This window comes from Astatotilapia calliptera, chromosome 7 (genome assembly GCF_900246225.1).
Source record: "Astatotilapia calliptera chromosome 7, fAstCal1.2, whole genome shotgun sequence".
Taxonomy (NCBI): Eukaryota; Metazoa; Chordata; class Actinopteri; order Cichliformes; family Cichlidae; genus Astatotilapia; species Astatotilapia calliptera.
Genome location: NC_039308.1, coordinates 2,686,120 through 2,706,083, shown reverse-complemented (window position 1 = coordinate 2,706,083; position 19,964 = coordinate 2,686,120). Strand labels below are relative to the sequence as shown.

The window sequence follows — 19,964 nt, the reverse complement described above, 5'->3', positions numbered from 1 at the left end:
ATGATAGCGAGAGAGGAGCGGGCGAGATGGGAGGAGGTGAACACAGAGCCACTGATCAGCTGTTTGTATTAGCAGTTATTCGTCTGTGCGTCGTGCCGGCGGACATAAAGTCACATTCGAGCAAAAGTGAGAAGTGGGTCAAAGTAGCTACAATAAAGTGTACATACAGAAAATAACCAATAAATAATGAATACACCAGATTTCAGAGCTCATGTTGCTAACACTTGCTATGCTAACTCACACAGTCTCATTTGTTCCAGCTGAGTGAACAAAATCTGCACCGTGCACTTTTTTAACAGCTGACTGAACTCTGTGGTCACTAATAAAGAAATAACATTAAGCTGCTTTTCTGTGTCTTCACATCCATCAACCGTATTAATGCAACATTACCGATTTCCTGTTTGTGCAGCTGAACACATGAACACATTATATTAACACATATACACAGCATATCGACTGGTGTGTAACAGAAGTGGATTTCCTAAAGCTGCTCGTGGATCAAGTGGCTCTACAGCGACGAAAAGACAGGTTGTGTTTGTCCTGAGCTGAAAATAAAAGGTTGAGGGCTGTTTCCCATAAACTGTTCAGTGAAGTGAGATTTACAGAGTGCTGGGACAGAGGAAGGCTATCAGCTGCACCTCTGTACAACACGTCTGTTAGTTCTTCAGTTACTGATCCCTAAAGGTTATATTGGGGGATGTTTTTAGGGGAAGCATTTGCCTACATTTACATGTAAGGCTGAGCTGTGACACACTAGACTGTGGTTACAATTGTGGGGTGTGGCAAAAATAAGAGAGGCCTAAAAGAGGCCTGTGTCTACAACTGAGCCAGATGTCTGGCTGCTGATGGTAAGACCCAGCCATTTTTTGGGAATGTCAATTTAGTTAAGCGGGTGTGAATTAACTGGCTCGCTTAACAAACAGCTGAGCTCAGTCAGTGGCTCATTTGTCTTGTGGGCCTGATGTAGAGATCCCAATAGTCTCTCAGTTTACACCACCTCAGCTCAATGAGCTGGCGGCGACGTGAAGAAAAGGTTTCCTGGACTCTGCAATCCTGATCTTTATCAGCGTAACCACAGAACGAGTCAGTGCCAGAGCTGCTCAATCAAAGGTCTGCAGCACTGCCTAAATATGGATGATGGAAGATGGATGATATGTCACCACTTCCTTGCACTGTGCCAAAGAGAAGCTAGCGCGTCTTGTAAACGGGCGACTTCAGGTGATATCGGCTCAAACCTGCAATCATTTTGGTTGCAGCTGACATCACAAGCATGACATTGCAGGACACGTGTCACTTCTAGTTTTGCTCCATCTTTAGACAACCTGAACATTTACCACGCTCGCCTTATTCTGCAGCACATGAATGAAGTCTGTGAGCAGAACTAACAAGCTCCGCCCACAGGACTGATAAAAGAAGCCAGAATGGAAACGCCGAAAACTCTCTTCTGATCCTCTCGTGGCCCCTCGAAGATGGCTCCAATGGTGAGTCTGAACTTTGAAGCCTCAAAGCCTTTGTCTGCTGCCAACTGTGGGTGGAAAGATAAGCTATCAGCTAATTCTTGGATAGCAAGCTGCACCCATAAACCTACTTGTGGTGTGGTCGCAATAACTGACTATCCCGACAGTCCTGGGACTAAAATTTATAGATGTCTGCCAAGTGGCAACCTCTGAAGAAGCATCTTAGTCACATGGTAGAGTGCACCGTACTTTATTATTCCTTGCGAGCTTATTGGGAACCATGACTGTGCTTTATTTATTAGGGGCTCAAACTAGTGACTGAGACAATAAATACACATCGGAAGTGTTTAGTAAGGACACAGATCCAGGGAGCTGGAGGATGTTTTCCCTCTACAGTCTGCAGACGTCATTCTGAGACTTTACCCTGCCCGGCCATCAGACAGAATGCAAGGTTAACACACTTCAGCTACATCTATCTTTTAAATACAGTCGAAGAATCAACCATGGAAGCATTTAAAGTAGCGAGCAGCACCCATCTTCACACACTGCTTCACCTTTCACACCGGAGCAGAGCAGCTGCTGCTGTAAACTGCTGCAAAAACAGCCTTTTAAATGAATAACAGCCAGTTAGTGCAACAAGTAAAGTGCTGCAGCTTCTCTGGATCAGCTCACTCTGCTGTTCATATGAGGAAGAAGGAAAATAACACCAAAAAAATCAAAAGTAAAGCATAAAAAAAGGCTTGAAATATTTCACTTTATAAGTAATATAATACAGATTAAATAGAGATTTATTGATCCTCTTGCTGATCAACCACAGACCTGCTCATCTGTCTAAAACACTGAAGCATAAAATCACACGTGACTTAAAAGATGAAATTCACAGTATCACATCTGCACAGACGCTACAGGCCTGCTGTGATGCAGCATTCCACAGTCTTTGTTTAAGCTGTTAATTACTCAGCTTATCTGCCCAGAATCCAAGTCAGGATTTGGACTTTGTGCTAACTGGTAAGGAATAGTAAATCCAGGAATGTGTCCAGTTTGTAAGACAGGTAATCAAAGTTTCTGTTTCTTGTCTTCATGAACTTTACTGGAAGGAAAAAGAAGCTGTGATCGCCAGTGTTGTAAATTCCCTGAATTATTCCTCCAAGCTACGTCTCTTCAGTCTGATTCTTCACTCTGTGTTTTTTAATAGTGATGAAATGAATTCACTCCAGTGCAGCTCAAATGTGAACACGTCCATCGTGCTCTCACTGATGTAAAGCAGGCCTGAAACCTGCACACTGGTGACAAACCACACTGTGCAGACCACCTTTAAGCTTAATCCACATGAATTAGTAACTGGGTAGACTGGGGGGGGGGGGGGGGGGGGGGGGCATGAATGGAAGCGATATATAGCTGGGTGTGTTTACAGTCACTCCTGGTCATCCTCTGGTTCTCTGAGGCCCTGACTGTGCATGGTCTTCCCTGTGATCTCCATCAGGGCCTGGGCCTCTGGATCCACATCCAGGATGCTCTTCTTAGCTCCGCCCTCCTCACCCTGTAAAGCAAAATAATAGGTACAGAAAATAAAAACACAGTTTTTAAAGGAAACAGCAGGTTCATGCAGAAGAACTGCAGCTCTCGTGGTGCAGTGCATGCTCTGTGCATGCACTGATCAGCATTAGAGTGCAACAAAATCTCCTCAGTGTGAGTTTGCCATTAGACAAATTCTGCTGTGTGAAATGTTGTACTTTCATATATTATTAATGCAATATACAACTGCACAAAAAGTTAGTGCTCTGTGCATATTAATTACCTTGAAAAATAATTTAGGAAAGTAACATAAAGTGAGATTTGTGGAGTACTAGCACACTGGGCGATAAACTGGTCTGTCTGCTAAACCTGCAGAGTTACTGATCCCTAAAGGTTATTTAGGGGGATGTTTTGATGGGAGGTCTTTGCATACATTTACATGTAAGGCTGAGCTGTGTTGTGACACAGAGACTGTTGGTTACAGTGGTGGGCGTGGCAGAAATAAGAATAAGAGAGACCTAAAAGAGGCCCGTGTTTATGACAAAGCCACCTGACTAACAGCTGTTTGGGTATCACCTTGTTGCTGCACAATATTATTTTATTTCTGTCAAACTGTGCTATCTTTGGTATTACTTGTAGATTCAACAGAAGTAATGGGAACAAATGATGTGTTTTATGACAGGCTGCTAGTGGCAAAGTGTCTAAAAATGTAATTTAAGCATTTAATTTGAAAGAAATCTAAAGAATAACTGTGAAAATGATCAGGTACAGGGAGTGGACAGAAAAAGCTGCCAATGTTCAAAGAAAACATTTGAAAGAGCTTCAAAAAGCCTGGAGAACGATTGCTCGGGAGTCCTTTGAATTTAAAAGGAATTGCTCCTTGGAAATAAAATATGAAGAAATGAGGGGTGGCTCAAGACTTTTGCACAATATTGTATGCAGGGATACTAAAGAGGAGATTCTGTCTGTTAGTCAGGAACTTTGAAGGAATAATGCATGTTTCCTCTTTGTCCTCTCTGGAGCATCCGAGTGTGTGTGTCTCTGTCGACTTTCTGAAAGTCAACAGAGCCCCTTATAATCCCGTGCGCCTTATGTATGAACTCTGGTTGTGTTACTGACCTGGAAATGATTTTATGTGCACGGCGCTCGAAAATCTGTCAGATGTTTCAGTACGACTTTGCTAAGCTACGAAGCCGCACCGCTTGATGGATTGTCGGAGCATTACGGCTATCGTAGGCGGAGCCTCGCGGAGTGATACGTACTGTGCTTCAACATAATGTTACCATATTGTGTGTGTATAAGCTCTTTTTAAGTTTTGTGGATATTATACATAGTTATGCTGAGGATGTGTCGGCCAGTTTCCACTGGAAATGCCTTTTGGTTAAACTGTCAGCGAGGAATTTGCATTTGCACTGTGAAATTTTATATAACTTTAATGGACATAAAAAACTGCTGCTTGTTTAAGTGAAAATACATTGATTTTTTTTTTTTGCACTAATAAAGTTGTGGAGTTGTAAAGTATTTTGTCTCGTGTCAATTATATCGTCAGTTATGTCGTTATCGCAAATTTTCAAATGTATATCATGATAAATATTTTTGTTCATGTCGCCCTGCTCGACTATCCCAGCAATTTTCTTTTGATTAGACATAAAAGCTGCAAACACTAAAAATGGGCTCTAAAGAGAAACTTTAGTTAAGGCCCAAATCACACAAAATGCAAACATGTATTTCTTTGGTTTTAAACTCAACGTTTGACGGAGATGTTGTTTGGCTGTTTGTGTTCAGACAGCCACACATTGTTGGCTCCAGGTACACCGACTAACACCCAGTGTAAACCTTCTGACTCTAGGTCAGCACGGGTCTTTATTTTGCCGAGTTTATAGAAGAATTTGAACAAGTACTCTGACCTCCTCGGGCTCTGGGGGTTTTCCCACAGCCCACACTTCCATGGAGTCCAGGGTGAAGTCTTCGTCTCCAGAGAGCTGAGGGCTGCCATACGTGGTGCACTTGGGTCGTGCCCGGCTATGACCGCGGCCAAAGTCACTATCCAGCCACAGGCCGAAATAGCCGTGCTGACCGCCCATCCCCTGATGAACACCAGACAACACATCTTTATGTCAGTTAACACAAGCAGGTCACACAAAACAAATCATTTTCGGGGGCCACTCAGGGGCAAATAAATAAATATCGTCTCTTTAGCCGCTGTGTTCAGGAAACCAACCGAGTACTTTTCTATGCTGAAATCTAACCAGCAGGTGAAAGTATGAAATGTTCAAATGATTTCTAAATGATCAGAAGATGTGCTTAGTTTGTCAGGTCAGGCTGAACATAGCTGCTGTATGAGGTACAGAGCCACATGCTCCTGAGTATTACAGCCTGCTTACTGCACCGCTGAGATGATGATGAGATATTCCTGCACTTCTGTGGGACTTTCTGTTGAAACTCTTCTGATTCTGGACAAAATCGAAACTTTTACTCTTTTTAATTCTGCTGTCCAATTATTCGAGTCATAATTGGCAGATTTCTGTTTACTATCATCTGTAGACCCTCAAATGTCAAAGACAGCGCAGCTCTACATTACACCTGAAGCACAGATACTACACCATCATTGCACTGTGACAACAACAGGTGACACTGATATCACTGAGTGTAGCTGTTGGATCAGTGAGCCAACACTGCTACCATCAGGTCAGAGATAACCAACATGCTCAGCACACACCTCAGGAGAATTCTTAGATAAAAGGGTAAAAAACAAAGCTTTTTAAGATTCACTTTCACACAGTCTGCTATGTTCCCTAAATCACATACAGCTTCTCTAAAGATATTAAGGCTCTGGTAAAAGTAAGAGGTCATGTGTGAGGATATCTGTGATGAGCACAGGCCCTGAGGAACATTAATAAGTTCTCTCCAGCTGAACGAGTGTGGTCTCACCAGTCCGTTGGGCATGGTCTGCTGGTTCTGATTGAGGTACATGAAGTGTTGGTTGTATCCTGTTGCTGTATAAACTCTCAGTTTGGGGCTCACAGTGAACAGGAAGCATCTGGAGTCACCTGCGCGCGCGCACACACACACACACACACACACACACACACACACACACACACACACACACACACACACATATACAAATTATGAAGATGTGAGAGGAAAGTCAAGGGACAGCCCACAGTATTCAAAGCAGTGGTGTTACTTCCTCAGTGTTTCATTTCATCCGTGTTTTCAGATGAGTCTCTACCTGCTGCCTGACATATTTGTATCTATTAGAGCCGACACACTTTCTTTCTTGTGGTTAATCTTTTACTGAGCTGTAAATCTCATCTGATTATGATGCTTCAGTGATTTGACATTTACAGATGTCTCAAGATATGCACAGAAAAAAAGTTCTGCAAAGGATGAATAGCAAAGAGGTTTGCGTTTAAAACGCAGCCACGGCTCAGAAGCATAAACAGTAACGCAGCGATTTATTAAGAGCTCTTTGCTCCAAACGAGCAGCAGCTTCTGGGTCAGAAAAATGAAGCCAATGCAGAAGAACTGCAGCTCCTCTCGTTAATGCAGACTTCAAAATGAGTCGAGGCCCACATACTGCCCAAATCCACAACATTTAAAATGCAGACTAAAGAAATAATTTCTGTAATGTTGGTGCCTTCTGGAGCTGTTTTACTGATGACAAGTAATACGGCTCGTTGTTTGATACAGCACCAATGGTTTTACCAGAGAGAAAGTTATGCATCCATTTAATCCACATTGTCATTTTGATGCTAAAATCCACACGCCAGCAGAGATGTGTTTGATATATTTACATATAAAATATTAAAGGAATATAACAAAATATGTATAAATATTTGTAAAAATTATCTTAGGTGCTTTTTTTTAACGTTTTATAATTTTTAGATTTGCTGTGTTTTTTTCAAATATTGTATCAGTCCAGTTAAGATGAGATGAGATAAGCTTCACCACACATGAGAAATTTGTTTTGTTACAGCAGTAAGTGAACAGTGCAAAGTTACATAGCAAAAATAAAAAAACCCACTGGAATAGGATGAGATGATATGAATAAGAATAAGATACTGTACACAATAGAATAGAATAAAATAAAATACTATATACAACTGAGTAAAATACAACGTTGTTAAAAAAGAATTGCACCTAGTGTTATTGCACATACGGCAATAACACTGTTGTGTGTGTTTGGTCAGCTGTGAAGTCTTTGTTGTGGAGTGTGACAGCAATGGGGAGCAAAGACCTGCAAAATCAGGTGAGTCAGTGCACTGAAACGTAATTCTAATGAATGAAATATACTTGACAGAGAAATCGACATCATGCCTTCTGGCTGGATGGTGTGGAAAGTTGTGGTGTGGGCTAAGAGGGGTTACATCTTATTAAGTCACGATGTAGATCTTCCACAGATATCTAAATCACGCTTAATATGCACTAACTGGTGTATGCTCTGAATGACAATAAAGTATCGATTCTAATATATTCTATTCTATTCTAGACTAGAGAACAGGGGCTTCAGAAAGATGAAGAAATTCAGCTAGAAACAAAGTTTTTATGTGTGGCTTGTTTCATGTGAATCGTGTCTAAACCACAGCATCAAAGAACTTTTAGTTTTCTTTTAAAAAAAGTAACTTCCTGTTCGGCCACTCAAGCCTGTGCAACAGACAGGTATGACTCGAACCCGCGAAGTTAAACACTCACTGATTTTTCTTTTAAATCTGAATGTATTACTTGGTTTTACGACAGTGCCAGCAGCTCTCAAAAACAGGTCACTGTGATTTGTGCGGTCCCTTCTTGTAGGACCACAATCAGAATGATTTATTTCACTTGGCTAAATGTTAGAATAAAATATTAAAATATTCACTTTGTGGCCTTTTTTTACATTTTAGAGGAAACAGGAAAGCTTGGAGAAAAAAATGACATTAATGAAGTAACATCGTGGCAAACCATATATGCATCTGTCCTTTTATATGATTCTGATTACAGAAACTCCCAAATCACCACACTGTTAAATTCTCCCTGAGCGGCTGCATCAGACAATACTACTTAAAGAAGGATCATTTCGAGCTGTGAATCATGCAAAGCTACCCAAATACAGTGCAAGAATAAAAATGAGCACAACAGGTGGACTTCAGCTCTTTTGCAGTGGGAGCACTAGTCTGTGGCATACTTACCCTGAAACTGAGGTTTGACCTCCCAGGTGTGGGAGGCGAAGCCCCCAAAGACCTGCCCCTTGGTGTCTCTGATAAGCAGCAGGGTGGGCCCCTGCTTCATCAGGCCGGCCACCATCCTGGTAAAGCTCTCCCCGTGCAGCCGAGTGGAAAACACAAGCCTCCAGGGGGCGCTGTAGCCATCTGGCAGCTGGTGAGATTAAAGTGACGTGTGGAAGAATATGTGTGACATCTGATGAATGATTTGCTGTTATAATAAAAATCACACTACAACAGAGGAGGTGGATCGGGAGTCTGAAAGGTGACGGAGAACCTGTTCCCCTCTTGTTACTCAGATCACTGAATGTCTTGTTTCGCCACTTTGCATGACTCAGTGCTTTTAGTTCTTGTTATCCCACTAACACTCCCCCTATTCTTCGCAGCTCTCACCGCACTCTGCATGTGCGCTGCTGGAAAGACGAGTAAATGCTGTGCCAAACCCACTGACCAACCCCACTCAAAGACAGCAACTACTGCCCGCTCCACTCTGTTTGTAGTAGAGTATATAAATACAAAAGCATGGTTGCTTGGCACATTCATTTAAATTAATGCACTCCCAGCCTCTCCCTAACCTAAAATTAACTCTACCTAGAAGTTAAAACCAAGTCTTAGCCCTCAAACAGGCCCTTCAGAAGGCGTGCGAACATGAGAGTTGATCGAATTTCTTTTACAACATTTCATATCTTTGATTGTCTGAAGCTCAAACAAGTTCTCAGAGACACAGGTTCACACACTTGCTTTTGTCTTTGGTTTCCTGTGACAAACTACTTCAATCGCTCACTCGTGAGCAGGCGAGCAGTTCTTGAGAAAGCTGCAAGCCACAATCTCTCCATTCTGCACGGCCAGAACAACACACATTCAGCGAGTACATCTTTTATTGTAAACATTTGGACAGTGATGCACCTTTTGTGATTTTGCCTCTGCACACAGGCCTCTTTCACCTGCATCGATCTCTGTTTGAACCCCCCATATGGAAAAGACTCAGATGTGGCCTACTTCATATAGTGAATCATATAAGGCTTCTATGATTTACTCATGAAAGCGTTCATATATTGTTTTAGTAAGTATCCAAAACATACAAGTTTCATTTATATAATTTTTCAAGGGATCTTATATCTGTTTTCACTCTTGTATGCTTTTCATACAAGTTTCATACAAGACAGATACAAACTTCATAAGATTTATATATATCTTTTCCATATGGGTCGTAAGTGTTAAAGCTACATGTTTACCTCTGATCAATATCAGTAAAAGCAGTAAAACAATACAAGACATCTGAGCAAATTCTGATAGACTGGTGGTGATAAATGTGTTGCAATAGTTAGTCGATTCATTGATTCTGATTACAGATTCTGGTTAATTACAAGGAACACTATGTAGGCAGCTACTTTCTGTTTTAATGGTTTAAAGAAGGCTTTTCCTTGTTTGAACATGAAAGCACCCTGAGCTTTCATAAATATACCAGAGACTCATATTAGAGTTGCAATATTTAATCAAGTAATTCCTTCTCCGATCAACAGAAAAACAGCTTGTAGAATAGATAGAATAGAATAGAATTCAACTTTATTGTCATTGCACATGCACAGGTACAGGGCAACGAAATGCAGTTTGCATCCATCCAGAAGTGCTTAGTGATATAGATATATTACAATATATATTAGCAATAATATAGATATGTGAGTATATTACAGAAATGGGTCTATTATGTTATAATGTACACGGTATGAAGTATGTTGTGAATATTCTATAACTATAAGTATGTACAGGCTGTAGTGAGTACAAGCTATGTACAGGATATGAACAGGATATAAATATGAAAAACTATACAGAATATGAAATAAATAACTTTACAGAATCTGGGATATACAGCTATACAGAAATGGGAACTATGCAAGTTGTAAACAGTTGTAGGATTAAAAATTATCGTATGTACAGAATGATTATTTACACAGAGCTATACAGTAGTGCAGTTAAGATAAGTGAGGGTGTAGATAATTTCTACAGAGGCTATATAAAGTGCTAGTGGTTGTGAGTGGTGGTTCAGTCCATGTTATTATTGTGTGTTTGAGGGTACAGTTGTCCATTGTGGGTGTGTGTATGTTCAGTCCATGTGTTAACGTGGGTCAGAGGTCAGGAGGCAGAGTTCAGGAGTCTGACAGCTGTGGGGAAGAAGCTGTTCCGGTACCTGGTGGTCTTAGTCCGGAGGCTCCTGTAGCGCCTCCCAGAGGGCAGGAGGGTGAAGAGTCCATGTGATGGGCGACTGGGGTCTCTGATGATTTTCCCAGCCCTTTTCAGACACCGCTTCCTGTAGATGTCTTTTATGGCAGGAAGTGGTGCTCTGGCGATGCGCTGGGCAGTTTTCACGACCCTCTGCAACGCCTTCCGGTCCGAGGCAGAGCAGTTCCCGTACCAGACTGTTATACAGTTGGTCAGGATGCTCTCGATGGTGCAACGATAGAAGTTCACCAGGATGTCTGAGGACAGGTGGTTCTTCCTCAGAGTCCTTAAGAAGAAGAGGTGCTGGTGAGCCTTCTTGACCAGCTTGGAGCAGCTGGTCGTCCAGGTGAGATCCTCGGAGATGTGGACTCCCAGGAACTTGAAGCTGCTCACACGCTCCACAGCCGTCCCCTTAATGTGGATGGGTGGATGCGGGTCAGCATTCCTCCTGTAGTCCACGATGAGCTCCTTGGTCTTCTCGGTGTTAAGCAGCAGGTTGTTTGTGTCGCACCACTCAGCCAGACGATCCACCTCCTCCCTGTAGGCGGCCTCATCGTTGTCACTGATGAGGCCAATCACCGTGGTGTCATCTGCAAACTTAATGATGGTGTTAGAACCATCAGCAGGTCTGCAGTCGTGGGTGAAGAGGGAGTAGAGGAAAGGGCTCGTCACACAGCCTTGTGGTACACCGGTGTTCATCGTGATTGTAGATAAGCAGTGGTTATCCAGCCGGACATGTTGGGGGCGGTTGGTCAGGAAGTCCAGTAACCATTTGCAGATGAGGGAACTGATGCCCAGGTCTGTCAGTTTCCTGATGAGTTGTGAGGGGTGGATTGTGTTGAATGCTGAACTGAAGTCTATAAACAGCATTCTGGCGTAGGTGTTGTTGTTGTCCAGGTGTGAGAGGACAGAGTGCAGTGCGATGGAGACTGCATCCTCTGTGCTCCTGTTCTGGCGGTATGCGAATTGTAAAAGACTTAAGAGAATAAAAAGGAAGAAGCCAAATGTCAGAGCTATTTGCTTGTCTTGGTCTCTAAACTTACTACTTGAATGTTTTTCCCGTTTTACTAACATGAAGAACAACATTACAGCAAAATATGGAAGATGCCAGCATGTCTGCAAACACTCGCTCCTGGTCGGTGGCTCGGTCTCAAGCCCTGCGTGACTTGACCTTACAGCGTCTTAGATGCAAACAGGCAAGTTAACGTTACATGATTAGCGGTCATGTGACTGCAAAACCTTAATGGAAGTCTATGGCAAAAACAGCGATCCGATTCGATCTCTAAAAGCTGTCATGACACACTAACAATAACATTTTGTAACTTTTTTTATCAGTCTCGTCTAAGAGGAGACTGATAAAGAAATCGACCCAAATGGCAGATGGCCCCGCCCCTCCCTGAGCCTGGTTCTGCTGGAGGTTTCTTCCTGTTAAAAGGGAGTTTTTCCTTCCCACTGTCGCCAAAGTGCTTGCTCATAGGGGCTCATATGATTGTTGGGTTTTCTCTGTATTATTGTAGCGTCTACTTTACAATATAAAGCACCTTGAGGTGACTGTTGTTGTGATTTGGTGCTGTGTAAATAAAATTGAATTGAACTGAATTAAGACGAGAGGATTAACCAGGTAAAGATTGGCCATTAAAGAGTGTTTAGTTTCACAGTTCGCTCGAGCCTTTGCTCTGTTTTTTTGGTTGCAGACCTGTGTTATTCAAGTCAGCAAAGTTTCAAGAGTTAATTATCCAACTGACAAAAGCAACTTGAGAAAAATGAAAGTTTGGAGAAACATCTTTGGATAGTTGGAGCCTTGTGAACGTTAATTTGACTTGGCTACATTTGATATGAGTTTGCTGATTTAGGATGACAAAAATCCTAAAATGAGAGAATAATGTCTTGGTGTTGCTCTTACTTGGCACCAGAGATGGGCAGTAACGCGTTACTATAATCTGATTACTTTTTTCAAGTAATGAGTAAAGTAAGGGATTACGCTGCGTTACTGCGTTACTAAAACCGTGATTTCGTTTGCGAGAGTGTCTCCTCACAATGATGTAAGCGAGCGCGACGTTCGTGACAACAGCTGTGTGCAGATCAACAATGGATCATATATCGAGTGCGGCAGAGCGTGCAGCGTTTAAGGCGTGGAAGTACTGACCTTACTTTGGGTTTGATTCCGTAAAAAGTGACAAAAACATTAGTGTCCGCTGTTCACTGCGTGGGAAGAAAACTTCTTTTTACAGCGAAAAAAAACCCCTAAACGTCCGAGCAAGCACCGAGTAGCTACGACGTAATGGGAAACTCACAGAGAAACTCGCGGATCCTCCCACTGACATGACGGCTGTGGCACACCTGCACCAGGGCAAACCTCCGCCTGCCCCACTCCTGCTAAACAGGTGAAAATAGAGCAACAGGACCGCTGAGTCTTTGATTTTATTTATTTTCTGCTGTGAGTGTAAACACAAAAAATATTTTATTTTATGTGCTGGAATGTGCAGAAAATAGGTTTAAATGTTAAACAAATTTCTTCCAGTCAGAGAATGTTGCATATGATTAAATGTTTGCTTGATGCATAAAGTTAAGAGATTAAATCCAATAAAACAAGTTTTAAAAAGAGACTTTTCCATCTGATTACATTTTGTATGATGGATTATGTAGAAAAAGTAGAATTGGGCTGAAAGATCTATCACTTTATCACCTCTTCAGGTTGTAAATCGTGTTTTTAAAAAGTAACTAAGTAACTAATTTCTTTCTAAAACAAGTAATCAGTAAAGTAACAGGATTACTTTTGGGGGAAGTAATCAGTAATTAGTTACTGATTACTTTTTTCAAGTAACTTGGCCAACACTGCTTGGCACCCACCTGTACAGACCACATCAGGTGCAGCCAGTAAAAAGACCTACTTACTGAACATACATACATAGACTGCAAGTGTAGCTACAGCATTACACTTCGTTGTACATGTACTGTGTACATACATGTGCAATAAAAGGCTATTCTATTCTATTCTATTCTATTCAAATAAAGGAAAGATTTGTCGTCTTCACACCGAGAAACAGCTTATTAATGTCACACAGGTATGAGACATCTGAAGCAGCACCAGATAACTGATGTCAAGGTGTAGGTCTCATGTTGGAACTAGAATCGGCTGGATCGCTGCGTTTCTAAAAACTAGAGCACCTGAATACAGTTTATATGTTTGCTGTTCGCACTGCAGTAACACAACTAAGTTCTCATTAAGCAGGCAAAACCAGAAGTGTAACACCAAAATGTTTCAGGGTGTCTGAAAGTTTTTTGGTTTTTTTGACTCCATAAAAAAGCAAAAATATGCTGGTATATACTGACCTGTGGAGCCAGAAACATGAGGGTGGGGATGTCCAGTAGACACTTCAGTTCATTCCAAGGCGTCTCCCTGCAGGGGGGCAGCAGCGTCGGGGCTGGCCGGTTGCTCAAAGACACACTCAGTCCCTCAGCTACCAGCAGCTCCAGGTACTGTGATACCTGCTGTACCCTGAAGATCCAGTCTTCCAGACAGGAAACATCACAATCCCCCTCATCTAATGAGAAAAGGGGAAGTAGTAGATTTAAAGTAGATTAAGTCAGAGAAGTAGAAGTCAGAGTTTCTAAAATATTCAAGAACTTCCAAATCAGCTCTACCTGATGGTTTGAGCTCAGAGCACATCTGCTCTGCCAGGAGTTTTACACCCAGGGAGATGTCACCCATCCTCTCTGGCTTCCAGCCCTGCAGGCGTCCTCTGTGGACCAAAATCTGAACTACAGCAGAGACCAGGTCCTGGAGGAACTTTAGTGAAAGAGCAGGAGTGCTGTAAGAAGCACAGACAACAAATGCTGCAGAAACCAACACTACACTCTACTCACCTCCAGCACCTGCTCACATGTGACAACCGCTGCCGCCCCTGCCGCATGCTGGGACATGGCCATGACGAGGGGGACACGTTCTTCTGCAGTTCCCCGCAGAGTGTCTGCAAGGAAGACGATCAACTGCTCTCGGCTGACTCCAGAGGGGCCGGCGTATCCAGCCTTCCCCGTGGCTGCTGGAGCTGCCAGTCCAGGGTCGATGCTGGACATGCACCGGTAGACCCTCCTCACCATCGAGCCTGGTGCCACGCTGCCCACTGATGACTGGGAGAAAAAAAATGTTTAAAGAAACCCGGTGACAGAAAGCACCTCTACACCAAGTAGTCAAAGCATCATAGTCACAAAAACAAATCCTGCCTGATAGGAAAAGTTTAAAGATGTACAAATGGAAAACTGGACTTCTTAAAACATGTGAAACCTGATGTAATGAAGTCGTGATGTTACATAGAAACTATTATTCAGGCTTTTACCTGTTCCATCTGCTGACACACTTTTAAGTCTTATTTTGAAAACATTTAGTACTGCTTCCACAGTCACACCTGCAGCATCTCCAGCGTTATGGTCTTCCCTGCGGCGCCCCCAGCACCACCCTGGAGCTTGTCAAAAACCCCCTCAACCACGGGTCGCTCCTCGGGACGGAAACGGGCCAGCCGCTTCTGCACCACCACACTCTCAGCGTTACCCATGATGTTCTGCAGTCACACACAAAGTACAGCAGAATGGAAATCATCATTGTGTGTACGTACTGCCAGGCAATCGAATCCAATTCAAAGAAAAGCAAAGCAATATTACATTTGAACCAACCTAAAGATAAATCGATATCAATGAAAAGAGGAGCAACGGCTATTTTTTTAACCACTGGGCGAGAGGCGGGGTACACCCTGACAGGTCGCCAGGCAGTCACAGGGCTAAAAGTCGAAGAAGCGAAACCAGGTGATGAGTTTATGGGCTCGCTTAAAGAAGCTAAAATGAAAAGAATTCGATGATAAATTTTTTAAACCTCCTGTGAGCTGAGCAAATTAATCAAGTTTAGAAATTAAGAAGAATACATACTGTACCAAAGACAAAAATGTAGCTAAGCCTAAATAGTGAAGCAAATGTGCACCTGCAAAGGCGGCAGGGGCGACTCCCATGGTTGCAAAAAGACTTCTGGTTGCATAGAAGTCTAAGGGAAAATCATACTCTGCTCCCTTATGAAGCCACCTGATTAAACACTTTCTGAAGAATTTATGGGCTCAGTCTTCAGAGGCATCATAAAAGGGGGCAGACTACCAAGTTAGGTGGGAGGGGACTGGGCAAGTTCCTAGTTCTTTCTAAGGTATGGACATCCAAGGTATGGACATTGAGGCTGTGGACAGCTACAGGTACCTTGGTGTTCATCTGAACAACAGACTGGACTGGACTCATAACTCAGACGCCCTCTACAGGAAAGGGCAGAGCAGGCTGTACCTGCTGCGGAGACTCAGGTCGTTTGGAGTGGAGGGCCCACTCCTGAAGACCTTCTATGACTCTGTGGTGGCTTCTGCTATCTTTTATGGTGTGGTCTGCTGGGGCGGCAGCATCTCTGCTGGGGACAGGAAGAGACTGAACAGGGTGATCCGAAGGGCCAGCTCTGTTCTAGGATGCCCTCTGGACCCAGTGGAGGTGGTGAGTGACAGGAGAACGGCGGCTAAGCTGTCATCCCTGATGGACAACATCTCCCACCCCATGCAGCAGACTGTGACAGCACTGAGCAGTTCCTTCAGTGGGAGACTGCGGCACCCACGGTGTGGGACGGAGAGATTTCGCAGGTCTTTCCTCCCCACTGCTGTCAGACTCCATAATAAAGACTTTAACTGATCAAGCACACACATCCATACATATGCAATAATACTAAGTGCAATAATCCTTTCTGTCATCGTTGTATTTTTACTCAGTTGTATATAGTATTTGTATTTTATTTTTATCTTATTGTATATTTATTTTATTTTATTCTACTGTATATAGTATTTTATTTTATTCTATTCTGTACAGTTGTGTACTGTATTTATTCTTATTGTATTCTAATTTTTGCCTCATAACTTTTGCACTGTCCACTTCCTGCTGTGACAAAACAAATTTCCCACGTGTGGGACTAATAAAGGTTATCTTATCTTATCTTAACCAGGATGACCTCTGAACGGTGAACATCGACACATGTGACAGGCATGTCTGGACCCGGTTTGCAGGGCTTTGGGACACAATGAGCAGCAGCATTTAGATGCTTTATGATGAACTTAATTGTCTGATTAATAAAACATTAGGTTCAGCTGCTTCACTACAGCAGCGTCTCCTGAGATCTCTCCTGGTTAGGCAGATGTGAAAGCGCCACTGTGGGCTCACTAACTGGCTCAGTGAATACGTTGCACTCCCAGTGCTGATTAAGCTTTATCATTTAGTGGTGACTCCATAGTGGCCTGTATATTATGCCCCTCCGATTAATATGAATGGAAAGGACACAACAGCAGAAACGCTAGATTTTATAATGTAGTCCAGCACACATGGACGGATGGCCCTACATGTGTTTTCTTTCTGTCTTAATCAGCTGCTGATGCCTGAAAACACGTTTAAAATCTTTGTCTTTCTGAAGGCGTTTCTAGATTCCCGAAAAACTCATCCAACCATCCGAGAATAAAAAACAGCAGCTTCACCGAGTAACCTGCGACAGTTTTAACTTCTTTCTGTGGACGCGGCCATCTTTGTTTGGACTCAGGAATCGCAGGTGCACCCGGGAAGGAGGACAAAATTACTCTTTATCATTGCATTGACAGGAAAGTTTTTCCACCCGATGATTAGAGGCGTCCTTGGCTATTCTAAAGATACACACAGAGGTGATTTAGCGTTTAAAACGAAGCTAGCCAGGCTACTTTTCATCAGCGGTTAGCTGACACCTGGATGAATGCTGGGGTTAAAGTAACAGAGCCCAGCACTGCTTCATGATTATCCTTCGCCGAAAACGTCGTGTTTGATTAGCGAAGACAGATTTTATGCACCGCGGTCTCCGACAATAACAGTAAATGTGTCCGTGAGGCGCAAACCTTTGAATGAAAAAGCTGCTAAAAGCTTTCCATCCTGTGACAGCAACACTTCCGGGTCTTGCAGGAGCAACAGCCAATGAAAGAACGAAATGTCCACGCGCTCCAGGGAGGGGGCGGAAACAATGCGCGTGAGCAGCCTGGGCGCGTTCAAAGCGTCTCAGGTACAATACTGAAATACCGGAATACCAGTTGTATTCATACAATATTTCTGAACATGATTATCAGATAGATAATACTATATACTCAAAAATAAATGGTATACTATAAATACTATTCGAGCAATTTGTACGACGTACATCATTTTTTAATATTTACATAAAGTGACATGGTATAATAATATTGAAACATTTATTTTTAGCAGGCATTTGTCATATGTGCATATGAAGTGATAAAGTGTAAAATTTGTATGAAAAACCATGTGTGGAGTTTTAAAAAAAATATCCAATGAAGGCCATATTTATCCTTGAAAAAACGTCATAATTTCATAGGCAGGAGATTACTGTGAATGTGACTTTATCAAATGAAAGGAAAGACTTTGTAATACCACATAAATCGGCTTGCATCATATCTCATTTCTTTCAGCACACTCAGATCCTGGGGCCCGTCACATCAGAGGGCTCCTGGTTTTTAGAATATACATGAAGTAACACAGCTCGATGACAAGACACAAAACAACTATTAAAATTGATAATCAATCCCATAAAGACAAAAAAGAACCACAGGAAGAAGAAAAACAACTACAAAGAGACTCTAAACTCTCAAAATACCCACAAAGAAAATGATACAAAGGTCTCAAGGATATATTTTTAAAAAAAAGAAAACTCATTCTGCAGTTTCTGTAGTTTCCCTCTTCCTGAAAAACTGAAACAAATAGTAATTTATTGTCCAGTTTTCGTACTTTTGTCTCAAACCTGAATGTGTGACTCATACACAGTACAGCCCTCATAAAGAGCTTGTATTGTTTTCATGCTCCCGTCCCCTCTTTCGCCAGTAGAGGGGCCACGAGAGTAACTAAAGACAGACGGGAAGGTCCTCTGCAGAAACAGCAGGCAGTTGGAAAAATGCCTTTTAAGGGCATAAGATTTGCTGTGTGAGTGCTCGGAGTTGGATGTGTCGCATTGTAATGAGGGCTTTTGAATATGAAGGTGACGCATTGCCATCTGCTTGCGTCACATAAACAGGATATGGTGGCAAAGCAGAGAGTGCAGTATAAGAAGAACCTGAGAGTTAGAAGACCAACCCCGGAGTGCATCCACTGCAATAAAGCCACAGATAACTGGGTCATAAACCTGAATGACTCAGTGAAGTTTTGGTAGCACGAATACTAAATGGAGTTATCATCACTCTTCTGAAGCTCAGCAAAATGAATTAAAGTGCTTCTTAGGCACATTTTCTGGTGGACCTCCACCTGCCTCCATCTGAATTTGAACCTCACTGCCTCTAGGCTTTTGCTTAGTCCTAGAACCACACCTTCCAGATTTTTAGTCTTTCTGCAAGTTTGCTCTCATGTCTGCTTGATTCTGCATTGCTCTACTTCATAGTAAAGACCTACCCACACACATTCACAGTGTGAACTTCTGTTGACTGTAGTGGAACTTAACGGCACCTGCCATAAAGTGTTTAAAGTTGCAAAAACACATTTGGGAAAACTCAGCAGCGAGTCTTTCTCCAGAAACTGTGTCTGGGTTTCTCAAGAACAGGAAAAAAAATCCAAAACCCTTGGTGTGAGCAGTTTCAAGTAGGAAGTATTTGCTTTCTAGTCTCTACATCGACCAATCAAAGGAAGCATGTAACAAGCTCACATTACAGCTCAGCCGAGGGAGACGCCTACTTGTGTAATGTCTATGAGGGCGAGCTTCTTTCTAGGCGGGCGCAGTTCAGCAGAAAGAAAACAGTTTGTACTTCAAAGTTAACGGGGTCTGTGGATCTTTTTACAGTCATGATGTTTGGAAAGAGAAGTTTGATTTTGAGGTGAACTTCAGTCAGGAAGACTCTTACAAATAAACATATAAGTATTAATTATAAATTCAAATAATCTTTGGACGACATGATCCATGTTTCTACAGGGGAAACCAAAAACTGTATTATACCCCCTGTAGCTGCAGCTGATTGATCAAGTAGGGCTTACAACATGTGTATTGCGTCATTCTTTATTGTGTTTCAACACAACAGTGCAGACTGAGTTCTCTAAATAATCCTCTAATAAAGGGAACAGTGGCAAAGTCCAAGTCTTGTTTAGAATTTATACAGCAGCTATTTAAGGCAGCAATCTGCAAAGAGAAATACTACCTTAAACTGTGCAAAGGCCGTAAAGATTGTGTACTCTTATATGCATGCTCATGTACGCATATATGTACTCTTATATGCATAACAGAAGCACAAACACAGACAGAAAAGCTGCAGGAATAACTGTCTTTTGAAAAGTTTTCAGAAATATCTTCTTGGACCTAAAAGTGTTTTTGTGATTGATTCTTATAGAAATATATGAAATATAATATACAGACATTTAATGTGATGCAGGATCAGGAGACATTGTAGGCCTGGGTCATGAAAGGATAATACAAACAATGACGCATTTAATAAAAAAAAAGAAAAAGAAAAAGTGATTTGCTTAAGCAAAATCACTTCATGTACTCATTTGTTTC

General features: G+C 42.2%; 1 protein-coding gene across 3 annotated transcripts; it reads right to left on the bottom strand.

Moving 5' to 3' along the window:
* Positions 1 to 1,691: 1,691 nt before the first annotated feature.
* meak7 (MTOR associated protein, eak-7 homolog) lies at positions 1,692 to 17,411 on the bottom strand. 3 transcript variants are annotated; one of them, XM_026172481.1, is made up of 10 exons: positions 17,320 to 17,411; positions 15,068 to 15,171; positions 14,803 to 14,955; positions 14,264 to 14,527; positions 14,042 to 14,186; positions 13,730 to 13,941; positions 8,144 to 8,330; positions 5,904 to 6,022; positions 4,880 to 5,059; positions 1,692 to 2,997 (listed from the first exon to the last, which is right to left on the bottom strand). In XM_026172481.1, exons 3-10 carry the CDS (start codon positions 14,947 to 14,949, stop codon positions 2,872 to 2,874), a joined length of 1,380 nt encoding a protein of 459 aa, XP_026028266.1. In that variant the 5' UTR covers positions 14,950 to 14,955; positions 15,068 to 15,171; positions 17,320 to 17,411; the 3' UTR covers positions 1,692 to 2,871. The 3 variants fall into 3 exon arrangements, with proteins under 3 accessions (XP_026028266.1, XP_026028265.1, XP_026028267.1); XM_026172480.1 differs by lacking the exon at positions 15,068 to 15,171 and having other exon boundaries at positions 17,320 to 17,410; XM_026172482.1 differs by lacking the exons at positions 14,803 to 14,955; positions 15,068 to 15,171; positions 17,320 to 17,411 and adding an exon at positions 14,734 to 14,786.
* Positions 17,412 to 19,964: the final 2,553 nt, after the last annotated feature.

Excerpts from the sequence above, each read along its gene's own strand:
- meak7 (XM_026172481.1), bottom strand. The coding sequence starts at position 14,949 with ATGGGTAACGCTGAGAGTGTGGTGGTGCAGAAGCGGCTGGCCCGTTTC. Across the intron at positions 5,060-5,903 it reads AGACCATGCCCAACGGACTG|GGGATGGGCGGTCAGCACGG; the intron begins GTGAGACCACAC and ends GGTGTTCATCAG. Across the intron at positions 2,998-4,879 it reads AACCCCCAGAGCCCGAGGAG|GGTGAGGAGGGCGGAGCTAA; the intron begins GTCAGAGTACTT and ends TTTGCTTTACAG.